The sequence below is a fragment of the Stegostoma tigrinum genome, chromosome 44 (assembly GCF_030684315.1).
Source record: "Stegostoma tigrinum isolate sSteTig4 chromosome 44, sSteTig4.hap1, whole genome shotgun sequence".
NCBI lineage: Eukaryota > Metazoa > Chordata > Chondrichthyes > Orectolobiformes > Stegostomatidae > Stegostoma > Stegostoma tigrinum.
In genome coordinates, this window is record NC_081397.1 from 14716479 (window position 1) to 14735755 (window position 19277).

General features: G+C 42.2%; 2 protein-coding genes across 6 annotated transcripts in view; one reads left to right on the forward strand and one right to left on the reverse strand.

The window, feature by feature from the left end:
- LOC132206828 (uncharacterized) overlaps nucleotides 1-19277 on the reverse strand; it is an 82213-nt gene that overhangs the window by 59115 nt on the left and 3821 nt on the right. The gene's annotated exons all lie outside the window — the stretch shown is intronic.
- LOC132207125 (late histone H2B.L4-like) lies at nucleotides 1513-18905 on the forward strand. Of its 5 annotated transcripts, none has more exons than XR_009443341.1 (4): nucleotides 1513-1705; nucleotides 2546-2621; nucleotides 7508-7589; nucleotides 8371-10389. XR_009443341.1 is itself a non-coding variant. In XM_059642302.1 (4 exons), the coding sequence occupies exon 4, from the start codon at nucleotides 17936-17938 to the stop codon at nucleotides 18314-18316; it is 381 nt and encodes a 126-aa protein (XP_059498285.1). In that variant the 5' UTR covers nucleotides 1513-1705; nucleotides 2546-2621; nucleotides 7508-7589; nucleotides 17856-17935; the 3' UTR covers nucleotides 18317-18905. The 5 variants fall into 5 exon arrangements, 2 of the variants coding, with proteins under 2 accessions (XP_059498285.1, XP_059498284.1); XR_009443340.1 differs by lacking the exon at nucleotides 8371-10389 and adding an exon at nucleotides 2357-2450 and having other exon boundaries at nucleotides 7508-7601; XM_059642302.1 differs by lacking the exon at nucleotides 8371-10389 and adding an exon at nucleotides 17856-18905.

The window sequence follows — 19277 nt, forward strand, 5'->3', positions numbered from 1 at the left end:
TTCCCCACAAGAGGCTGTTGTACAAAATGCGGAGGAATGGAATTGTGGGAGACATAGCAGTTTGGATCGGAAATTGGCTTGCTGAAAGAAAAGAGGGTGGTAGTTGATGGGAAATGTTCATCCTGGAGACCAGTTACGAGTGGTGTACCGCAAGGGTCGGTGTTGGGTCCACTGCTGTTTGTCATTTATATAAATGACCTGGATGAGGGCGTAGAAGGATGGGTTAGTAAATTTGCAGACGACACTAAGATCGGTGGAGTTGTGGATAGTGACGAAGGATGCTGTATGTTGCAGAGAGACATCGATAAGCTGCACAGCTGGGCTGAGAGGTGGCAAATGGAGTTTAATGCAGACAAGTGTGAAGTGATGCACTTTGGTAGGAGTAACCGGAAGGCAAAGTACAGGCCTCATGGTAAGATTCTTAGCAGTGTAGATGAGCAGAGAGATCTCAGTGTCCATGTACACAGATCCTTGAAAGTTGCCACCCAGGTTGACAGGGCTGTTAAGGCGGCATACAGTGTTTTAGCTTTTATTAATAGTGGGATTGAGTTCCGGAACCAAGAGGTTATGGTGAAGCAGTACAAAACTCTGGTGCGGCCGCACTTGGAGTACTGTGTACAGTTCTGGTCACCGCATTATAAGAGAGGATGTGGAAGCTTTGTAAAGGGTGCAGAGGAGATTGACTGGGATGTTGCCTGGTATGGAGGGAAGGTCTTACGAGGAAAGGCTGAGGGACATGAGGCTGTTTTTATTAGAGAGAAGAAGGTTGAGGGGTGACTTAATTGAAACATATAAAATAATCAGAGGGTTAGGTAGAGTGGATAGGGAGAGCCTTTTTCCTAGGATGGTGACGGTGAGCACGAGGGGGCATAGCTTTAAATTGAGGGGTGAAAGATATAGGACAGATTTCTGAGGTAGTTTCTTTACTCAGAGTAGTAAGGGAATGGAACGCTTTGCCTGCAGCAGTAGTAGATTTGCCAACTTTAGGTACATTTAAGTCGTCATTGGATAAGCATATGGACGTACATGGAATAGTGTAGGTTAGATGGGCTTGAAATCGGTATGACAGGTCGGCACAACGTCGAGGGCCGAAGGGCCTGTACTGTGCTGTTATGTTCTATGTTCTATGTTCTATGAATAGTGAAGCACATTAAATGGACGGAGTGGCTTTGCTCTAACTGAGAGTGAAGGGAATAGGGAAATGACCAATTGCTAACAAGGTGTCGAGCTGGATGAACATAGCAGGTCAAACAGCAACAGAAAAGCAGGAAGGCTGACGTTTCGGGCCTGGAGCCATTTCAGAGAGAAGGGTCGAGGCCTGGAATGTCAGCCTTCCTGCTCCTCTGATGCTGCTGGGCCTGCTGTGTTTATCCAGCTCAAACCTTGTTATCTCAGATTCTCCAGCGTCTGCAGTTCCGACTGACAATGACCAAATGATGTTTGTTTCTGGGGAGCATTGTGAAGTGCAGCGCATGCGTGATGTTGTTTCTGCGCGCCGCCCCCCCTCCCAAAACCGCCAAAAGGCAACAAAAAAGCTGCTTGTTGTGACTGGAGGAGCGCATGCGTGAGGTCTTCCCCCAGCGCTGCCATTGAGGAGCATTGAGTCAGTGAGTGGGAGAGGTTTGTTTGAGACAGGCCGCAATGGAGAGACCAGCGCCCAGGGAAGCGAGGGAACAGCAGGCTCCTTCCAGCAGCGCATCGAGATGTGAGTCTGGGACACAGAGGGGGCTCCGAGACCGGCATTGATTCGGGCTCAGTTCAGGGAGAACCGGGGGCTGTTGGTAAGAGGCGGAGCGGAGCAGAGCAGGAACTGGTCCCGGAACTTGGAGTGAGCGGCCTGGGCCTGGGGGCGGGGAGAGAGAGGCCTTTCTCGGGCTGTGTGTGGGCCTGCTGAGGGAGACACAGCGGCAAGAAGCTGTTGCTGGGGTTCAGGCTTGTGATATTTAATTCTCCGAACGCTGATGGTAATTCATCGTTTAGCTTCTGTTTCACGTTGTTTGTTGCGAATTGGCATTGAATCGTAAAGAAGTCACAGTCCATGCAAACGTGTTAATCATGTAAAGGATAAACACAGCACTCGTATTAGAGATAATGGGAACTGCAGATGCTGGAGAATCCGAGATAATAAAACGTGAGGCTGGATGAACACAGCAGGCCAAGCAGCATCTCAGGAGCACAAAAGCTGACGTTTCGGGCCTAAACCCTTCATCAGAGAGCACTCGTATTTTTTTTAGTGCCTGTTGTTCTTCCCTTAAATAGGTAGTGTATTGGGAGCTGGGTATTGAAATGTGTAAACATTCAGTTCAAGGACTGTACAGGTGTTGGTTAGTTTTTGTATCTTAATAAATTGTTTTAGAATTTTGCACAAAGAAAGATGAGGAGGAGTCCAGGTCAATTATCGAGCCAACTGTTCTCTGTTTGAATTGTTGGCTTTAAAACAAGGAAGTATTGTGAGTATTAATTAAATTTTGCCTTGATCAGTTCTAATATTTTCAAAATTGTTGGATGTTAATTTACAGGAGAATTCTGTTCTTTCTTCCTCCAGGCAAATACTTGATGGGCCAAGACTGTGTCATATTTCATCAGTACAGCATCTACCAGCTGCTCCAACCAAACAGCAGGTATGTTAGCACTGTCAGAGTGGAGAATTTACTTTCCACAGTCATAGGGGTGAGACTTGCACTGAGCTCAAATTCCAGATATATACATTCAATCCAAGGGTCAAACAACATCAACAAAATACAAACGTATCTCTTTCCCCATAAACTGGTGCAGTTCCAGTAAAGTTCATCCTTGAAAGTCCATTGTCTCTTTTAAGCATTTGAAGAGGGATCAATTGAATCTTCTTCACAAATATATGCTCACTAACTGCATTGAATGCATGTTGAGGAAGGGCATTTTTAAAGTTACAGTCAAGGTATGTAAATAGTTCAAGTTGTCCTTGTAACAATGTAACCATATATGGAGTGGATATTGGGTACAGACATGGAAGGAAACTTTACATGTTATCAGTGACTGAGGAAGACAAATAATAAAGAGAAGATTCTGGAAAAGCACAGCAGGTCTGGCAGCATCTGTGATGAGAAATCAGAGTTAATGTTTCAGGCCTGGTACGCTTCCTCAGTTCTGAACAAAGGCCACCAGATCTGGGAGGCATTGACTTCGTGGTCGTATCACTGCACTGTTAATGCAGAGACCCGACAACATTCTGGGGACATGGTTTCGAACACCCCACAGCAAATGGCGGAATTTGAATTCAATAAAGATCTGGAATTAAGAATCTAATGATGACAATGAATCCATTGTCTGTCAGGAAAAAGAATCCATCTGGCTCACTTGTTTCCTTGAGGGAAGGAAACTGGCATGCTTACCTGATCTGGCCTACGTGAGACTCCAGACCCACAGCAATGAGGTTGACTCTGAACTGCTCTCTGGGCAATTAGGTGCAGGCAATAAATGCAAGCTGAGACAGCAACACCATCATGCTGTGAATGAATAAAAAATTACAGGTATTACTGTTAGAAGACAAGACGTTATTCTGACACAAGAGGGAGCATTTGTATGAACAACTGCGAGAAGGTTTGTGCGAGACAGTTTGAAGATTTGGAACAAACATTGAAGGGGATAGTAAGCTCCTGCAAGAACAAACAGATGAACTAATGGTTTGCATAAGTACCAGAGGATCAAACACATTCATCAAATTACAGCCATGATTAATTCCAATCTCATTAATGAAAGGATATTGTCCCTTCGGGTGAACAGAGTTGGTTAGGGCAAGGGATGTGAATGATCCCAGATGACAGTCAGCCTAGAATTTCATGAAAACAGCAGATAAGGCCATTATGCAGCAATTTGTTGTTTCTTTCATATTATTCATAGTATTAAGGAATACTTTTAAAGACTCTTCCGATAATTATGATGAAATCGAGAAATATATGCACATAATAAAATACAAATCACTAAAAGCATTTGGGGGAAAGCTTCAAATAGAGATGTTAATTAGTCTCCGGAGGCTTTCCTATATCAGAACAAGGTGCACTAAGCATTCCTTTAAAGGTGAATAATTAGTTCATGCCATTGCATAGTTACGCCAACCAGATGTGAAGTAGGTAATGAGTACAGATGTGGATGGAAACATTCACATCAGTAACTGAGCAGGATAGTATAAATCATTTGACCAACACATGTTCCAGACAGAGACAGGACAATTAAATAATGTGACGTTTAAATGCACACATCCTGTGTCAAAGCCTGACAGAGAATGCTTATTGAGTGCATGTGTTTTTTCGCTCTCGAAGTCTCACCACACAAACACACTCTCAACATACACACGACAGTGGTTTACAATGACTTGCAAATACATACACGGCCCTGACATGTGCTAAACATGTACCAGGCATGAAGATCAAATACACTGCAAGCCTCAGAGCATGTAACATTCAAAATTGCTTCTCCTCATGGATTTCACATCAGAGAGCTACCTTTTCATAAGAGACAAACAGTACCGAATGTGAGCGAAGGCATCCAATTCCCGTGCATTTAAATCCCTGGTAATTGGCGTGGTCATAAACTAAATATCATTTGGTCGCTCCCTCAGAAGAAAAAATCTGTTGGATTTTGTGACAGAATTCTCATGAACTGCTGATGAAACCAACAGATACAAACTGATAACTGCACTCAAACATTCACGTGGCAGAAACTAACATGAACAGATTGACTAAACTCACATATCGACATTGCAGAAAAGAGAGGTAGGGATGGCTGTCTGAATATATAAATGTCTTTTTCAATCAGTCTGTCAGTTTTAGAAACTGAATTCAGTCAGAAACTGAATTAAATCTATGTTTATTAAGCATATTTTTCAAGTTACAATCCAGATGATCACTGTGACATTGTTTCAACAGTCTTCTTAGAGGTCGATGTTTAATACAGATGTGGGAAATACTGCAGTCACCATGAGTCAACGAAATAAATGATGAATGATACTTAAGTTTAGTTGACCAATAACTGATCAGGACAGAATTGCTCCTTTGATAAATATTAATCCCATACATAAACACAACAAATAAATGACGTGAATTCCACATGCATTTTTAGTGTCAAAGCCTGACAAATAGAAAAATCAAGGATCTGCGGCTGATAGAAATCAGAAACAAAAGTAGAAGTTGCTGCAAAACCTCAGCAAGTCTGGCAGCATCTGTGAAGAGAAATGAGTGTTCTGAAGAAGTGTCACAGGTCCCGTAATATTAACTCTGCTTTGTCTCCATGTGGATGGACTGACAGACATAGGTACTGACTGATCCAGAATTAGTTCAAAGCGCAAACGCCATAACTACAGATATGATGCAAGGACTAACAACTGTGGAGTTCCATTTAAACTCCAGCTAACAGAAAATGATATACACAAAATGATTATCACTCACACATATACAGTCATAGACATCTGCGACACAGAAAACAGTCCTGTCTCTCACTGAGTCTGTACTGGTTGGAAACAACCAGGCAACAATTCTACATCCATTCAGCCAGCATTCAATTTCCATCAATATATCATGGTGGTAGAGGAACTACCATCCCTACCTTTATTGCCGGATAGTTGTCAGTTTTGTCACCGAGCAGAAATATATTTTTCTTTTATTCTGTCCTAAGCAGGAGGACTTTATAATCATGGACGTTTTTTTTCTAATTAGCTTAAATATTATTCAAATAGCCCTGTGTTCCACATGACACTCCCTTTGAAGTATTACATCTCACACAATAGAAAACTAGTTGCCATTTTCTCAAATAAGGAACATAATAAAAATCCATTCTTCAAAACAGTGGAGAAAGAAGGATTTGGCCAAATCAGGTAGATAGTAAACATTCTCCTTTTTTTTTGTTTGCCAGGAGAGTTCAGCAATGTTTATTCTTCAGTAAATTTAGTTTGACTATTGCAGTTTTCTCCACTGCATGACAGAAAATAAAAATTCTGTCTTCTTCCTCCCCACACAGCAAGGGTAATGTCTGAGCCACAAAATAAAATAGAAGTAAATAAGCCAATTTTCTTTCCTGCACAAGGAACATTGTGATCAGTCAGCTGCAATGCAGTTGATTTGTTCATGGCACTTTCCCTTTGGCTATAACATATTAAATTAATACCTTTACTTCAGTATTCCAAAATGTATGTCACTATGCAATATGAAACAATACTCATATCAATACTCAATACTCATCTCATACTCGAAGATGTCCCTTGATATCACCACTGCTGTTTAGACTCTAATATAGCAGTTGCAAAGGTCCGTTCCTTTTCCCTCCTCAACTCTGAAGAAAAGCCAACACTCATACTATTGCAATGTCCTGCATTTTCATCTGCCTGTGAAAGCTACAGGCTCAAACAACTGAAGAACATACGGTCTTTCCCATTCACTACAGGAGAGATGACTTGAAAACTCTCTCCTCTCCCACTGTGGTAAATGGTTCTCCAATTTACAGGAAACATTTAAACCGCTCAGTCGCATAATGCAGGAAGATTGAAACAGGATCCATCGAGTGTGGCTGTCCATCTTGTTTCATCACAACAGCTCTTTTCAAAAAAACTCTCAGATGAATTCTGAGAATTTGCACATGAGAGCAGCCCTAGTCCTGAGTGTTAAATTTTATTTTCCAAGTTCTTCACAAAATAATCACGCTGGTCTGTGTTGACTGTCTGTCTAATTTTAACGGGCAACAGACTGAAACCTGCAGCCCCATTGAATAGCACATTCTGACAGGTAGAGAAGTCATTCCTATATACAGAAATTGTACCTGTGAATGGAAGAAACAAGTAACAGAGAAGACCAAATAGGCAGCACCAGGTATTCTCCTTATTCATGCAATTAAGGGCTTGAGGAAACTGATTTTCTGACACAACAACGAATGCAGTGAGATGGTGCCAATACACAATGCACGAACTCTTTTAAGAGCAACCTGAACCTCCCCCGTAAGTTCTGTAAGCTGCAGGGCTATGGGATGTGTGCAGGAAAATGGGATGGTGATGGCTGTCTGGTGTTGTTCGGGTCAGCATGGACATGATGAGCCACATGGATGCCTTCTGTGCTGGATCGTTTAAGTCAGTCTAGAGATCTGTACCATTCTGTCCTTGTCAGTCTCTGCTGTGTAATACATAAATAATTTACCAAATTTGACAACAACGCTCTCACATTCGCCAAGTAGGAATTGACATGAATAAATCAATAACTTAACTCATATCCACAGACAGGTTTGTGTAAGGTAGATGCAGTCATGGAGCTGTGCAGGTTTTGGTTACTTTTGAGACCTCACTCAAATGGTGTTGATGTCATTAAAAATTATTAGACAAGAAGCAGCTCAGTGCAAGACTGGAATCTGACCCATAGTTATGTTAGAATTCCTGGTGATAAACAAAATATCCAAATGACTATTAGCAAAATGTTGCATTGATCAGTTAAATATTGTCAAACCCAACTGATGTTGGTTTACAGGAGCTATCTGTTCCGTCTTCCTACAGACAAACACTGGAAGGACCAGGACAATGTAACATTGCTTCAGATCAAAGCCAAGTGTGACCAGCTCATTATAATAAACAGCAGGTATGTTCCCACTGTCAGAGTAGAGAACATCCTTTCTACAGTCACAGAGCGGATCGAGTCAGTCACACATTGAGCTTAATTTCCAACAGATCTGTTCAAACCAACAGTAAGACAGCACATAAAAAATGCAATTTTATTTTTCTTTGCTCTCCATTCAAAATGCCCAGTTCCAACAAGTTTCACCATTCATAGCCCATTGATATTTACACCATTTTTAAGGTGGATAGACCTCCTTGTCCAAAGTATGCACGCAGAAATTGAAGAAAATCTACATAAAATGACTCTAATAACATCTATCACATTATGAATCACATCTCAACCCATAAAATTACTGATTGCTGACAATTAAACCACTTTTAGAAGTAGAAAGCAACAAACATGGATCGATATCTAACCTTTCAGATTCATATTATGCAAACAGACCAAAAAAGATTGATGAGTCTCTCATATTGACTTTGCAGTAACTGACAGGTAAAGATTGATGAAAATATTCGCATAGCCAAAACTGGCGTGCACACATTAATAACCACGCTCACATTCACACAGCAAACTGGACAGCAACTGAACAATAAGTACGCTGTCATATCCACATTATCATATTGATGATAACACTCTCAATTTCACAAAGCATGAAGTGATAGGTACAAATTTGTAACTGCACTCACATATCCGCAGATTTGAAAAATACTGACAGGCACAGTTTGATCATTGTCCTCAAATATTTGCAAAGTAGATTCTCACGGGTACATAATGATACATCAGTTTACTTTCAAATTGACAGAGAAGAAACTTTGAGATACAAGTTGCTGTACATGCACATTTCCATATCGAAGCAACTGACAGGAAAAGTTTGAAAATAACCTTGAAGATAGCAAGAATTGCAGATGCTGGAGCCAGCTTTCCCAGTTTCACGTGAAAAGGAGAATATTGTAGAGGAGAAGACTGAATTACGCGCTACTAGAATTGAAAGGATTGAGGTGAGTAAGGAGGAAGTGAGATCAGTTCTACAAGGTGTGAAGGTAGATAAATCCCCTGGGCCGGATGGGATTTTTCCGAGGATTGCCTGGGAAGCTAGGGAAGAGGTGGCAGAGCCCTTGGCCTTGATCGTTGAGGCCTCATTGTCTACAGGTTTAGTACCAGAGGACTGGAGGGTTGCAAATGTTGTGGCCTTGTTCAAGGATGGCAGTAGGGATGACCCAGGCAATTATAGACCTGTGAACGTTGTGTCTGTTGTAGGAAAAGTTTTGGAAAGGATTGTAAGAGAGAGGTTTTATAATCATCTAGCAAGCAACAATTTGATTGGAGATAGTCAACATGGATTTGTCAAGGGCAGATCATGTCTCACAAACCTCATCGAGTATTTTTGAGAAGGTGACCAAGCATGTGGATGAAGGTAGGGCAGTTGATGTGGTGTACGTGGACTTCAGTAAAGCCTTTGGTAAGTCTCCACATGGTAGGCGATTGAAGAAAATACGGAGGCTTGGGGTTGAGGGAGATTTAGCAGTTTGGATTAGAAACTGGCTTTCTGTAAGAAGGCAACGAGTGGTGGTTGATGGAAAATATTCAGCCTGGAGTCCAGTTACTGGTGATGTGCCTCAAGGATCTGTTTTGAGACCACTGCTGTTTGTCATTTTTATAAATGAATTGGACACAGGCCTAGGTGGATGGGTTAGTAAGCTTGCAGATGACACTAAGGTCGGTGGAGTGGTGGACAGTGTGGAAGAATGTTGCGGGGAGAATTGGATAAACTGCAGAATTGGGCTGAAAGGTGGCAAATGGAGTTCAATGTGGATAAATGTGAGGTGATTGACTTTGGGAAGAATAATAGGAAGGCAGAATACTGGGTCAATGGAAAGATTCTTGGTCGTGTGGATGTGCAGAGGGATCTTGGTGTCCATGTACATAGATCCCTGAAGGTTGCCACCCAGGTTGATAGTGCTGTTAAGAAGGCGTACAGTGTGTTAGGTTTTTATTGGTAGAGGGATTGAGTTCCGGAGTGGTGATGTCATGCTGCAACTGTACAAAACACTAGTGCAGCCTCATTTGGAATATTGCGTACAGTTCTGGTCGCCCCATTACAGGAAGGATGTGGAAGCACTGGAAAAGGTGCAGAGGAGATTTACCAGGATGTTGCCTGGTCTGGAGCGAAGGCCTTATGACGAAAGGACTTGGGTCTGTTCGCATGGGAGAGAAGGAGGCTAAGAGGCGATTTAATAGAGACATAGAAGGTGATCAGAGGATTAGACAGGGTGGACAGTGAGAGTCTTTTTCTGAGGATGATGACATCAGCTTGCAAAAGAAGGCATAGCTACAAATTGAGGGGTGATAGATATAAGACAGATGTTAGAGGCAGGTTCTTTACTCAGTGTTTAAGGCACTGGAACGCCCTGCCTGCCAATGTGGTTAACTCAGCCACATTAGGGGCATTTAAACTGGCCTTGGATAAAAATATGTATGATAATGTGATAGTGTAGGGGGATGGGCTTAGATTAGCTCACAGGTCAGCGCAACATTGAGGGCCGAAGGGCCTGCTCTGCGCTGTATTGTTCTATGGCATAAACTGACAGGTACATTTTGATAACTACTCTGATATTCACAGAGCAGAATCTGGCTGGTCCTCATAAGCGTATTCACACGGTCACCAAGTAGAAACTGAGATTGATAACAGTAACATTCAAAATTGCAGTAACTGACAGATAGAAGTTGATAATTGCAGTCACATTTGCATTGCAGTTACTGTCAGGGTCAGATTAATAACTATGCTTTTGCTGACTTGCTTGCCAAGCTTGTAAGTTTGTTTACAGACATTTTGTCATCATCCTACGTGACATCATCAGTGTGCCTCCAGTGAAGCAGTGGTGTTGTGTCCTACTTGCTGTTTATGTGCCTCGGTTTGCTGGGGTGGGTGGCATCACTTCTGGATTTGTCTCTTCGTACATGGAGTCCAGCTTGACATGTTTATTAATGGAGTTCCAGTTTGAGTGCCAGCCTCTAGGAATTCTGGTGCATGTCTTTGGTTGGCTTCTCCTAGTATGCCTACGTTGTCCCAGTCAAATTGGTGTCCGTCTTTGTCCGTGTACATTTAGATGAGTGATAGTTGGTCATGTCTCTTGGTAGCTAGTTGGTGTTTATCCTGAAGGCTAATTTCCTACCGGTTTACCCTGTGTAATGGTAACGACGATCTCTTCATAATCTTGTAAATAACTTAACTCCTTTTTACATTTCATATCTTGTAAATAACGTTGGTTCTGTCGGTCATGGTTTGCGGATCCTTTGTTCTCATCAGTAGCTGTCGGTTTGTGGCCTACCATGATTCCTACTGGGCGGTGTAATCTAGTGGTCATTTCTGGTATGCCGTTAATGTATGGCAGGGTGACTAGTGTCTCTGGACATGTTGTGTCTTTCTGTTGTCATCTGTTTTGTAGTTATTGGCAATGACGCTTTTCAGGTAACTATCACTTCTAAAGACACTGTATCAATGTTCTTCCTTGGCTCTACACAGCTCCGGGTGTGACAGTGTATTGTAGCTGACTTGAACAGCGTTTTGATGCAGCTTTGTTTGTGGTTCTTGGGATGATTGCTGTTGTAGTTGAGTACCTGACCTGTATGAATTACAAACCTTAATAACTACTCTTTCAGATGCTCAGAGCTGAAACTGACAAGTACAGATTGATAAGGAAACATTACCGTAGCAAAGCAGTGTGTCATGGACAGACTGATAATTTCAGAAACACATTCACTGAGTAGAAACTGACAGGAAGAGAATGATCTCTATACTCAGGTACCCACTTAGCAGAAACTGACAGGAACAGGTTGATGATAACACTCCCAGTTTCACACAGCATAAACTGACAGGTTTAGATTTATGATGACACTCAAGTATTCACAGAGCAGCTCATTGTTACATGTTGAAAACTGCACTCACAAATTCACCTCACAGAAACTGACATGTACAGATTTATAATTAAACTGTCATATTGACATAGCAGAAACAGAGAATGAACTCACACATTCACCCAGCAGGAAGTGAATAGTATAGATTGATAACGGCACTTTCACCTTCATATTTACAGAAACTGAGAGGCGTCAATGAATAACAACACTCACACAGTCAAGTCTGACAAACTGACAGGTACAGGGTGATCACTATACGCTTTCATTCCAATTGCATTAACTGACAGGTGCAGGTCGATGGACTCAACAGACGTAACAGAGACAGATAATTGCATTCATTCACTTGACACAAACTGTGTGGACTGTGTTGATGACTGCGCTCTCAGATTCACAGAGCAGAAACTAACAGGTACAAATTAAAACTGCACTCATACATTCACAAATCAGAAACTGAAAGGTCCAGGTCAATATCTACACTCACATATTCACAGAGCAAAAACTGTCATGAACAGACTGACCATAACACTCTGTCTCCCACAGCATAACCTGACAGGTTCACTTTGATAACTACGCACATTCACTGAGCAGAAAACACCAGGGATAAACTGATATCTAAACTCACAGATGGACATTGCAGAAACTGACTGACCTAGAAGGATAAGTACACTCACCTTCTCACAGCAGAAAATGACAGGGACATGTTGATAACTACAGTCACACATGCATATTACAGAAACTTGCAGGTTACATTCAGAGGTTGACATGACAGAAACTTGACAGAGACAGACCGATAACTACACTCCCTTTATTCACATTGCATATACCTGCCAGAACAGTCTGACAACCAGACTTTCATACTTGCATATTGGAAAGTGACATTTACAGATTGATAATTCTGCTCAAATAGTCACCTGGCAGAAACTAACATCACATCAATAACTAAAATCATTGTAATAGCAGAAACTATAGAGACTGAAAATGACACCCATAGCCACAGAGCTTAAAACAAAACCTGACAGATACAGATTGATAGTAAGCTCACATTTCTTTATTCATTCACAGGGCAAGGGTGTTGCTGGCAAGGCAACATTTTTGCCCATCCCTAATTGCCCAGAGGGCAGTTAAGAGTCAACTACACTGTTGTGGGTCTGGGGTCACATGTAGCGTGGATCAGGTAAGGATGGCAGTTTCCTGCCCAAAGAGACATGATTTTTATTTTCTTCTGACAATTGCCAATAGATTCGTAGTCATCATTAGACTCTTAATTCCAGATATTTATTGAATTCAAATTCCACCATCTGCCATAGCGGGATTTGAACCTGGTGCCCAGAACATTATCTGGATCTTTGGAGTAACAGTCCAGTGATAACACCACTCGACCATTGCTTCCCCCATTCACACAGCAGAAACTGACACGGAGACAATAATAATGACACTAACATTTACGTCACAGAAAATGACAGGCACTGACTAACAATTATGCTCTCATGTCCGCAGCGCAGATCTGACAGGGAGAGATTGGTAAACACACTCACATATTCACACAGCAGTGACTGAGAAAGATTCATACCTGTCCTCTCATTCACAATACAGAAACTGACAGGTATAAGTTGATAACAGCACTCATGGTTTCACAGCATATTGCCTGACACTCGCATAAACCTCATAGAAATTGTCAGATATAGGTTGATAATTAAACTCTCATTCGCGTAGCAGAGATTGACAGGTAAAGGCGGATGACAACAGTCATATCTTTCCATCGCAGGAACTGACAGGCATAGATAGATAAATACACTCAGATTTTAACAGCAGGAATGGGAAGGTGCAGGTTAATAACTACAGTCACATAGTTGAACTGCAGAAACTTATAGGGTCACATTGATGACAACAGTCAGACATTCACATGACAAACTGACAGGTACAGATGGATATCGAAACACACACTCAGCAGAAACTTTGAGGTAGAGACTGGTAATGACAGCCATACATTCACAGAGCACGCACTCACAGGCATGGATTGATTATCAAACTCATATTTTAACACAGCAAAAACTGACGGGCGGAGACTGGTAACTGCATTCACAAAGCCACACAGCTGAAACTAACAGATACGTAAGGATAACTGCATTCATGCATTTACACAGTAAACAGTGACAGTGACTGATAGATAACTGCACTGCCATCCTTTGTGTATCACAAACTGTCAGGAACAGATGCACTCAAATATTGACACACCAGAAGGTGACAGGTACAGATTGACATGCAAACTCTCATATTCAGATACCAGAAAATGGCAGGTACAAATTGATACCCATACCCACACTCCCATATGCACAGAGAAACTGAGAGGGAAAGACTGATAAAAGCAATCAGACATTCACATAGCAGAGCCTGGCAGCAACAGAATGATAAATAACTCTTGCATTCTTATAACAGAAACAGTCATGGATTGACTGAAAATATATTCATCGAGCATAACCTGACAGGCACAGAGTGATAACTGCTGCCAAACATTCACAGAGCGCATCCAAAAATGAACAGATTGATAACTAACCTCACATTTTCATATGACAGGAAACTGAAGGAAACAAATTAGTAAATACACTCCTATTCACATAGCGAAGACTGATATGGACAGAATGATAACTACAATTACACATTCATGCTGCAGAATCTTTCAGGGATAGATTGATAATTGTACAAACAAACTCCCCAAGGAGAAGCTGACAGTCACAGATTTAAAACCAAACTCTCATATTCACCAAGTAACATGTGGTAGGTACACTGTGACAACTGAACTCAAATAGTCACAGAACAATATCCCCCGTGTAGAGTGAGATAACTACACTCTTGCATCTGCCTTGCAGAAACTAAACTCTCATATTGATGGAGCACAAATTGGCAGGTACAGATCAATGCCTGCCCACTCATATTGATGCAACAGAATGGACATGTAGGGACTAGTCACAACACTCATACATTCTTTTGTAGAAACTGATCGGTATAGATTGAGAATTACACCTGTACTTTCACATAGCACAAACTGAATGTTACGGACTAATAACATACACATTCGGACAGCAGAAGTTGACAGAAATGACAAAAGCTGACCTGAGATATTGAGGGATACAGAGACTCTGCTCATGGAAAACAAGGAGGAATATATTGGGTTTAAGCGATCAGACTCTGATGAATCCCCAGATAGCTACAGAAGGAAATCAGAAGGTCAAAAAGAGGGTATGAGATGGATCTGGCAGATTAGGTAAAAGGTAATCCCAAGCGGTTGTACAGCTCTATTAAGAGTAAAATGCTGGCTCAGGAGAGAACAGGCCCCCTTAAAGGTCAACATGGTGGTCTATGCGTGGTGCCAGAGGAGTTTGGGGTGGGGGGTGATTTTTAATGAATATTTCTCCTCCGTATTTACTAAGGAGAGAACCATGGATGCGAAGGAAATAAGGGGAACAAGTGGAGATATTTTTAGACTGCATACATATTACCAGAGAGGAGGTGTTTTCAGCCTGAGAGCGTATTGAGATGGATGAATCCCGAGGCCTGATCAAGTCCAGCCTTGGATGATGTGGCAGGCTAGTCAAGAAATTGCACAGACCCTTGCAGAGGTTTTTGCTTTCTTTTTAGCCACTGGTGAAGTTCTGGAAGACTGGAGGGTGGGTAATGTTGTTGCATTGTTTAAGAAAGGTAGCAAAGACAAGCCAGGGGACTACAGGCCAGTGAGCTGACATCACTGGGAGGCAAGTTAGCGGAGAGGATAGTGAGGGACAGGATCAACCAACATTTGGATATTCCATGTCTGATTAGGGATAGTCTGCAAGGATTTGAGAGTTGGAAGTCATGTCTGACAAATGTTTTGAGACTTTCAAAGAGGTAACCACACAGATAGATAAGGGTAGGGCAGTGGATGTTGTCTGTGTGGACTTTAGTAAGGCCTTTGACTAAGTCCTGCACAGCAGGCCAATAAGGAAGGTTCGGTTGCATGGCTACCCAGGGTGAGTAGGCTAATTGGATTCAAAATGTATTTGATGGGAGGAAGCAGAGGGTGATGGTTGAAGATTGTTTCTTGGACTGGAGGCCTGTGACTTGTGGTGTGCCACAGGAGTCTGTGCTGAGACGTTAGTTATGTGTCATTTACATAAATGATCTGGATGTCAATGTACAAGGTATGATGAGTAAGTTTGCCAATGACACAATATTGAGAGGCATTGTTAATAGCGAGGAAGTTTGTCAAAAATAACAGAAGGATCTTGATCAGATGGGTAAGTGAGCTGAGGATTGGAAAATGCAATTCAATACAGAGAAGTGTGAGGTTTTGCACTTTGGAAGTCAAACCAAGGTAGGACTTGCACAGGAAGTGTTCAGGTCCTGAGGAGTGTTGTGGAACTGAGGCACCTTGGAATACAAGTACATGGCTCATCGAAAGTGATGCCACAAGTGGACAGGGTGGTGAAGAAAGCATTTGACATGCTGGCCTTCATTGGTTGGAACATTGAGTATAAGAGTTACGTTACAGTTGTAGAAGTTGCTGGTAAGGCCACATTTGGAGGATAATGTACAGTTTTGGTCATCCTGTTAAAGGAAAGTCATTTTTAAACTGGAAAGTGTGCAAAGAAGATTTACGAGGATGTTGCCAGGGCAAGGAGGCCTCAGTTATAGGGAGAGGTAAGCCAGGAGAGTACTTTATTCCTTGGAACATAGGAGAATGAGGTATGACCTTATTGATGTGTGTTACATCATCAGAGGACAGTTAGGATGAATGCATACAGTGTATTTTTTCTGCAAGAATAGGGAATTGAAAACTAGAGGGCAAAGGATTAAGAAGGACATGAGAGAGTGGTGCATATGTGGAATCAGTGAAAGTGGTTGAGGCAGGTACAATAGGAACATTGAAAAAAACATTTGAATAGCAAGGGTTTAGAGAGACATAGACCAAATTCAGGCAATTGGAACTAGCTGAATCAGCACTGTGGTCAGCATGAACCAATTTGACCTGAAGGGCCTTTCTCCATGCTGTATGACCTCAGACTACAATGGGACCTTGATCAAAAGGAGTAATGGGCTGTGGATTGTCTGATGGAGTTTAATCTTGACAAACATGAAGTGCTACATTTTGTTAGGGAAAGTCAGGGCAGGACTGGCAGACTCCAGATAAGCTCCAGGGAAGCCAAACCAAAGGGTCTTCGAGTGCAGGTTCATAGCTCCTTGCAATGGAATTACAGATAGACAGGTCAGCAAAGAAGGTGTTTGATACACTTGCCTTTATTGGTCAGTGCATTGAATGTGTGGTTTGGGAGGTCATGTTGTGAATGTACAGAACATTGGTTCAGCTTCTGAGAAAATGCATTCGGATCTGGTGTCCCCTTAAAATGGGAAGGGGTTTTTAAACTTGAAAGAGTTCAGAAAATGTTTAAAAGATTGTTGCCACGGTTGGAGACTTGGCCTTTGGGGAAAGACTGAAGAGACAGGGTTTGTAGGGGCTTGTTTTCCACGGAGTGTTGGAGGCCGAGTGGTGACCTTCCAGAAGATTATAAAATTATGAGCAGCATGGATAGGGTGAATAATCAAGTTCTTTTGCCCAGAGTAGAGGAATCCATAACTCGAGGGCATGGGCTTAAGTGGAGAGGTGAAATGTTGAAGAGCAACCTAAGGTGGGCAACATTAGCTCGCAGCGAGTGGTGCATAACTGGATTGAACTGCCAAAGGACGTGGTGGAGGATACGACAATTACAACATTTAAATGGCTTCTGGATGGGCACAAGATTAGGAAGGGTTCAGAGTGGTATCGGCTAAATGCTGGTAAATGGGACTAGATTAATTTACGATATCTGATTATTATGGTCGAGGTGGACCCAAGAGTGCTGTACATCTCTATGACTGTATGACAGGAACAGATTGTGAGAGAGTGATAATCACTCACACTGCATAAACAGACAGGGACGGATAGATAACAGCACTCGCATTTTCACATAGGAAAGACTGACAGACATTGGACAAAACTATCCTTCAATAAACCTGAATCTCTCAATGACACAAGTGTCCTGCGGAACTCAGAGAGAGATGAAATAAAATAATATTACACAGAAAGATTACTTTGAGTAGAACAAAACACACTGCCACAATTAAAATCACTCAGAAACTGTGTTCAAGATATCATTAAATGACAATAACCAGTTGATTTTACGAGTGAGCTCGGAGTTTGTTCCGTGTACAGAATTTGGTTTGTGTCTCGCATTTCATTGAAGATCCTGACAGATCCGCATTGTCTCCATAAACTAACCAATCACAGCGAGGCTGATGTGATGTTTGACATTCCTTTTAACTGTCCAATCACGAACAAAACTTTCCCCCATCCCTCATTAGCATTGCTGACGTGGTCAGGCTATAAAAAGCGAGCTCCGAGCCCGTTTTTGCTTTTTCTGTGTCTGAAAGTGACCGTCACGATGGTAGATGAGAAGAAAGCGCAGGCAACTTCCAAGAAGGGCGCCAAGAAAATCATCAAGAAGGCGCCAGCGAAAGGCGGTAAGAAGAGGAGAAAGTCCAGGAAAGAAAGTTACGCCATCTATATCTACAAAGTGATGAAGCAGGTTCACCCCGACACCGGCATCTCCTCCAAGGCGATGAGCATCATGAACTCGTTCGTCAGCGATATTTTCGAGCGTATCGCAGGGGAGGCTTCCCGCCTGGCCCATTACAACAAGCGCAGCACCATCAGCTCCCGGGAGATCCAGACCGCGGTGCGGCTGCTGCTGCCCGGGGAGCTGGCCAAGCACGCCGTGTCGGAGGGTACAAAGGCGGTGACCAAGTACACCAGCTCCAAGTGAGACCCCACATTGTGCTGAAAAAAACACATCCAAAACCCAACGGCTCTTTTCAGAGCCACCCACAATTTCAATGAAGCAGTTGAACCATTTTTCGTTTGTAAATGATTCTCGGTATCTATAATTAATGTCTCTAATCTTTATCTTTGTTTACACAATCGTTCTAAAAATTAATGTGCTGTCCCTGTCCCTCTGTCGGTTAGTTTCGGATGCCTTCCTACCCAGTCTCTCCCTCGCTGTACAGAAAACACATTCATCGTCAGTCAGTCATTTTTTTTCAACAACTCCTATGTGTTCCAGTTATTATTTACCCCTTGATCAGGAATTTCACCCCCTGGAAAGAAAACTAACTGCTCGAGTCCCACGAAAAGTTGTTGGGGGAATCTCTTGTCATTGAGGATTTCAGCTGTCGGTGAGAGGCTTTCAAAATGAACTGCGATAAAGCCAGAGCCAGGATTGCAGTCGCAAGTGTGAAACTGTTGTGTTCAAGGAGAATATGGGAGGGCAACTTCAAACTATTGTTTCAAGTTTTAACCCGTTCACCCCGAAAAACGTGGTGTAAGTTTTTATAAATACATCAGCGTGCACTTGTAATGTGAAATTGAATTAAATTCAAAGAAAAATTAAACTGTTTATTCCTCTTTGTGAAACTTTTCCCCCTATATCCTACATGTTGGAGGGTTTTTCAAATTTGTCCCAATGGGATATGAACGCTGGATTTCACCCGTGGCAATGAAAAATTATGATTTCTTATTTGAGTCCCATTAAGAGAAATGCCGCGCGATTCCTTTTTCAATTTCCAAATCTGTCAGGGAATTTATCCGATTTTTTTTCAGTTTGCAGTGTGTGGGGCTTTCTGCTGTCGGTGAGAGGCTTTCAAAATGAACCGAGACCGTCCGGAAAGACTGATCCAGCACAATAAGTGAGGGCTATTTTACAATGTTTTCTGAAAACGGTGTTGCTT

What these genes read in the sequence shown, in the direction of transcription:
- LOC132207125 (XM_059642302.1), top strand. Translation starts at nt 17,936, where the DNA reads ATGGTAGATGAGAAGAAAGCGCAGGCAACTTCCAAGAAGGGCGCCAAG.